At 39.1% G+C, this 5,435-nt stretch overlaps 2 protein-coding genes across 2 annotated transcripts; both read left to right on the top strand.

Moving 5' to 3' along the window:
• The first annotated feature begins 247 nt into the window (after positions 1 to 247).
• On the top strand, positions 248 to 1,991 carry LOC124018344 (homeobox protein HMX3-like). Its single transcript, XM_046333616.1, has 2 exons — positions 248 to 756; positions 1,341 to 1,991. The coding sequence occupies exons 1-2, from the start codon at positions 441 to 443 to the stop codon at positions 1,952 to 1,954; spliced, it is 930 nt and encodes a 309-aa protein (XP_046189572.1). The 5' UTR covers positions 248 to 440; the 3' UTR covers positions 1,955 to 1,991.
• A 1,713-nt stretch (positions 1,992 to 3,704) lies between these two features.
• LOC124018351 (homeobox protein HMX2-like) lies at positions 3,705 to 5,058 on the top strand. The gene is made up of 2 exons (XM_046333626.1): positions 3,705 to 4,163; positions 4,523 to 5,058. The coding sequence occupies exons 1-2, from the start codon at positions 3,884 to 3,886 to the stop codon at positions 5,056 to 5,058; spliced, it is 816 nt and encodes a 271-aa protein (XP_046189582.1). The 5' UTR covers positions 3,705 to 3,883.
• Positions 5,059 to 5,435: the final 377 nt, after the last annotated feature.

Here is a 5,435-nt window from a genome sequence, read left to right as displayed (position 1 = left end):
CTCCTGTCCCCTCCCTTCCACTGCTCTCCAGTTTCATCTCAAATCCCATTTGCCATTGTAGCCTATATGCCCAATCGCCCAGGACTGCGCGCATATAACCGTTTTATGTAATCGTTAGTAGAATGCGGTGCAAGTCTGACGCATTGATCATTGTGCCATTTATCATTGCTGCGATCATTCCAGGACAGACCTGCCTCAAGATGTATGCTACATTTTACATTTAAATTCGAGTCATTTAGCAGATGCTCTTATCCAGAGTGATTTACATTAGTGAGTGCATACAATTTCGCACTTTTTAAACAAATATTTTTTTCTTTATTCTCAAAGCATTCAAAAAACTAGGCCTATGTTTTACTGAAACGCCACGTTTTGGTAACCGGAATAAAGCAACAATATCTTCAACTGTTTCTCTTGACGTGTGTTTGCCGTGAGTCATTCAAATGGACAATAAACATTCACAAGCGAAGGCAGAGACGGAACAGGAGACCCGTCCGCCCGCTAAAGACTCACCTTTCTCTATCAAGAACCTGCTCAACTTCGACAGTAAACCTTCCAAACCGAAGACGCTGCTTGCCACCACCAAAGGACTACTGGAAGGAGGTTTCTCTCTCTCCCGGATCGGTGATTTAACTTTTCCTAGTTTTGACATCCCAGCCCAGAGATTTGGATTATCGGCGCACTATTTGGAACGAGCGTCGGCGTGGTGGTATCCCTACGCGCTTGGCACATCGGGACACCATCTATACAGGACCGGAGGTAGATTACTACCATACATTCAATCGGTTCTGATTATACATTTAGCTCATTAGAATACCTCAAATAATGTTTGGGTTATAACGGATTAAATAAGACTACAACATATTTTTAAATCAATTATGCTGCTATAATACTTGCTATTCGCAATACACCTCAGTTGGAATAATAGTCAGACTAATGATTAGTAAATGTTTTATATATATATATATTTCACCTTTACTTAACCAGGTAGGCTGGTTGAGAACAAGTTCTCATTTGCAACTGCGACCTGGCCAAGATAAAGCATAGCAGTTCGACACATACAACAACACAGAGTTACATATAGATGTAAAGTTGAACTATGTCTTAAGTAACCTTCATATTGTCATGAATCTTCAGTCCAATATTGCAAAATGTCCCACAACAATTAGGCCTACTGCCTCAATTTGACTCCCCAGGCGATTCGGGTCCTTTTAAGAAAATGTACTTGGATGAGTATAATCAAATTGTTAACTATAGTGGTTTAAAAAAAAAAATTTATGTTTATTTTATGGTTGCATTAATGTTTTCCCTGATTGATAAACATTGTCGTTTATTTCGTTTAGGGTTTGAGAAGGACGTCGTGAGAGACACACCATCAACAGGCGGGGACCGAGACACACCGGAGCTGCTGCGAAAATCACCCGACCAAGACGACCCAGAGGACGACAAAAACAAAAGTACTGATGATGTCGTTCTGGAGGAGAGTGATGGGGATGAACCAAAGAAGGAAGTAGAGTTGGTGGATGACTGGAGGAAAATTAAAGACGAGAACTCGGATAAAAAAACGTGTCGGAAAAAGAAAACGCGGACAGTCTTTTCAAGGAGTCAGGTGTTTCGGTTGGAGTCAACGTTCGATATGAAACGGTACCTCAGTAGCTCGGAACGGGCAGGCCTGGCGGCATCCCTACACCTCACGGAGACCCAGGTGAAAATCTGGTTCCAGAACAGAAGGAACAAGTGGAAACGACAGTTGGCCGCGGAACTCGAAGCGGCCAATCTGAGCCACGCCGCGGCCCAGAGGATAGTCCGCGTTCCCATATTGTACCACGACAACACCGGCTCAGAAACGGGCAGCGCTGGGAACGTGTCAGTCAGTCAGTCTCTACTAACATTCCCTCATCAAATGTACTATTCACATCCACTAGTCACATCCGTGCCGCTGCTGAGACCAGTTTGAGAGACTCATTTATTGTGTTGATATTTATGTATTGTCATTTATGTATTACAAACATTATTAGGGCTATTTTTATTTATTTTTAATCTATGATAATAGTTGGTGTTGGTTAAAAGGCTTTGTATATTGTACAGGTCTATTATGACAAATGTTGTATTTATTATTATTATTATTATTATTTGTATTCCCGTGTCCAAAACTGAAATATTTCCTCCTTATTCAAATAATTTCATATTAAATCGTTGTGCGTCCAAAGTAATCTGAACATTTGGTATTGATATCGCTTTAATTTAACTGATGGGTTTTACATGTTTTTAAACAGGGTGGAAACGTATAGATCCGTGTCTCCATGTAGTCTACGACATTTTACAATCAATTACATCGATGTTTTGTATGAGATTAGAACAAATCCTAAGTAAAGTTAACATTTCATCATGTATAGCCGTTTATGTGTAATAGTTATATAGTTCCACTGTTCGCTTCACGTACCCGGTATAATGGCTCACAGCTGAAAAATAACTACTACTTTGACCTATATCGTTTTATAGCGCAAGACAGTGAGGACAAATCATATGTTCTGAAGTATGGGAAATCATAGGCTATCCGTCTCACAATGTTATCGCAGACTTTTACTTGCTGTCAACGCGAAATGTAATTTAACAACAACAACAACAATCCGTGATAAGGGTTTCACATAAATGGCCAAAACATGGAGATTTTTATTTTTGTTATTTGTTACATTGCTGAATAAATCGTGAAATACGTTCCCGACTACACCGAGTGTATTTAGAAACATACATACATGTTTTTCATCTATACCTTTAATAAAACGTGGGACGTATACGTTGAATGTGTGTTTCGTATCAAACACAGTATGTCCAGTCACTACATTTAGATTACATTTTAGAGTTAAACATAGCGCTCCTTTGGGGAAACATTTTATGTGTCATTCATTTTAAGGGATTTGGAATTCATCAATACAATTCTGAAGGCTTTAACTTATAGACAACAAAAGCATAGCACGCATTTAATTATTAATATAATATAATAGATGTTTAGCTAATTATAAGTCTCTATTGTCAGTGGATGACTCATCCCAGAGATATCCTTACTGGGCACATACGTCTATTCCTCGTTGGTTCAACGTAATGTCGTTGAAATGGCGTGGAAACAACGTTGATTCAGCCAGTGTGCTCAGTGGGATAAGACTCTGGACAAAACAATAAATGATGTCAACATTACTGATATCAAAACACATATTTCAATAATTTCTTGAATTTGGCCCATAGGCTATATATAGATAGGACTAAAGATTAAGAGATGTCTTCACAAAATAAATTCCATTTAATTTATTCTGGTATTTTCAAGAACACAATGGTGAAATCGCCAAAGGCCAATTTTCAGACAGAAACTAGGCGCACATTGGCCTTTCCGAATCCGTCTGAAAGGATTAAGGCTTGGTTTCACATCTCTGTACGGAATAAGTACAACGAAATCAGCTCACTAATTTGTAACAAACAATAATTAATCTCCAATTAGTGGCTATAATACAGCACGGAATAGTGGAAATTCAAAATAGAGCTATATGTCTACAACATTTGATCTTGAAGGGCATTTTCATGTGTAATATTCAAATATTGACTGTGGACCGTCAGGTGTGCATAGCATTCATTTGTTGCAGACTGAGTTGGGTTGCGGAGCGCTTTGGTGCGTGTGTCTCAGCTCCAGCACCGTTTAAAATGACCGGGTCTCTTCCCAGCTTGTGATTGGTCCATGAGAATCCTACCTACGCGCAAACAAAGTAACTGAACGTTGTATGGGAGTGATGGTACTCGGGGAATTCAGACATAACTTTGCAGAAGGAGAACAAACCCGCTTCTGAAAGAATATCCAACGGGTTCCACATTTATTGCCTGAAGTTAAAGGTTCTAAATGTTTATCAGAATGAAGAAATCTGAAGACAGTTGCAGTAAAGTATCATTTACCTCAGTTTCCAATTTTACTATTCAGTCAATTCTGGGAACTGTGTCCGAGGACGCGCACAAGGACAGTTGTAATTCTGGTTCCGACGCGGGGCTGCTGCAGAGACAACGCATGCGCTCCGTGTCTTCAGAAGGATTCAGCGGTGGGGAGGATTCTACAGACTTCTACCTTTTACCCGGAGGAAAGAAACCACGCGATGACCTCAACGATCTCACACTTTCTTGTCTAAGTAAGTTAAAATGCTTTATAAATTGTGTTTTATTTTTTGGGTAGCCTACTTGATTGTTATTCTGATAACAATGACACATTATATTGAACCTATAACTATTATTATTATTGCATGATGTAAGATATGATGATAAAGAATGACAGACTACAGCAATTGTTTTATTTCTTTATTTATTAGAAGTCTAATTCGAGATTTTTCGGCTACTGATAAAAATATTATTTTAATTAAACTGCTTGATGGAAGAAGAAAAAAGTTGCTTGATTGATTTTAAATGATGCTGTTTTTTAACACAATAACAAGATAGCCACGTTTGTTTAGAATAAACATTTGGATTGATTACCGTGCTTGCACTATTTTAGGTGACAAAAACAGACTAATTCTGGGGCAAGAGATGGTGAAGAGACATCAACTTTTTCATGATTATAAAGAAGGTGACCAGAGATACTACAACCAAACATCACCTGCTATTTCAGAAGAAAAGGGTCATATTGACGACGACGAAACATCCAACTCATCAAGGAAGAAGTCTCGGACCGTATTCTCGCGGAGTCAAGTTTACCAACTAGAATCGACGTTTGACCTGAAACGTTACATTAGCAGTACAGAACGAGCTAGTCTCGCCTCCAGTCTCCAGTTGACAGAGATACAGGTGAAAACTTGGTTCCAGAATCGGAGGAACAAGTGGAAACGTCTGCTTTCTGCGGAGATAGAAGCGGTGAACATGGCTCACGCATCATCCGCACAAACTCTGGTCGGGATGCCGTTCTTCTTCAAAGAGAATTTCCGGCTACGGATTCCTGTCCCTGGATCAATGACTTTCCCTACACCTCTATGCTATCCCGGGAGCAACATGCAAGCTTTACCTTTGTACAATTTTTATAATAAAATTGAATAGAATGATTGCCAGATTGCCTTTTGTAGTCTAATTTATTAAATGACAAACTATTTATATTTTCATTCGTTTCCACCGAATCATAAATAACCTTACAAAACAATGTCTACATATCCGTCCATATCCGTATTTTCTTCTCTCGATTCTTAGAAAAAAAAACGTTCTGGGTCGAAACAAAAGGGGTTTATATTGCTTGCTTCATATATTGTATGGCACCCCCGCATGGGTTCTTCTTCACTTAACCAAAATCGGTTCCATATAGAACCCTTGGGTTCCATGTAGTGTTCTATATGGGATTCCATACAGGGTTCTGGAACCAATTTCGGTTCTATATAGAACCTTAAGCGGTGCCATATAGAACCCTTGGGTTCCATGTAATG

Source organism: Oncorhynchus gorbuscha, unplaced genomic scaffold, assembly GCF_021184085.1.
Source record: "Oncorhynchus gorbuscha isolate QuinsamMale2020 ecotype Even-year unplaced genomic scaffold, OgorEven_v1.0 Un_scaffold_487, whole genome shotgun sequence".
Classification (NCBI taxonomy): Eukaryota; Metazoa; Chordata; class Actinopteri; order Salmoniformes; family Salmonidae; genus Oncorhynchus; species Oncorhynchus gorbuscha.
This window is presented reverse-complemented; position numbering and strand designations above follow the sequence as displayed.

Bases quoted from the DNA above. Each gene is read 5' to 3' on its own strand.
- LOC124018344 (XM_046333616.1), top strand. From the start codon at position 441: ATGGACAATAAACATTCACAAGCGAAGGCAGAGACGGAACAGGAGACC. The intron at 757-1,340 runs GTAGATTACTAC...TATTTCGTTTAG, and splicing joins CCATCTATACAGGACCGGAG to GGTTTGAGAAGGACGTCGTG.
- LOC124018351 (XM_046333626.1), top strand. From the start codon at position 3,884: ATGTTTATCAGAATGAAGAAATCTGAAGACAGTTGCAGTAAAGTATCA. The intron at 4,164-4,522 runs GTAAGTTAAAAT...GCACTATTTTAG, and splicing joins TCTCACACTTTCTTGTCTAA to GTGACAAAAACAGACTAATT.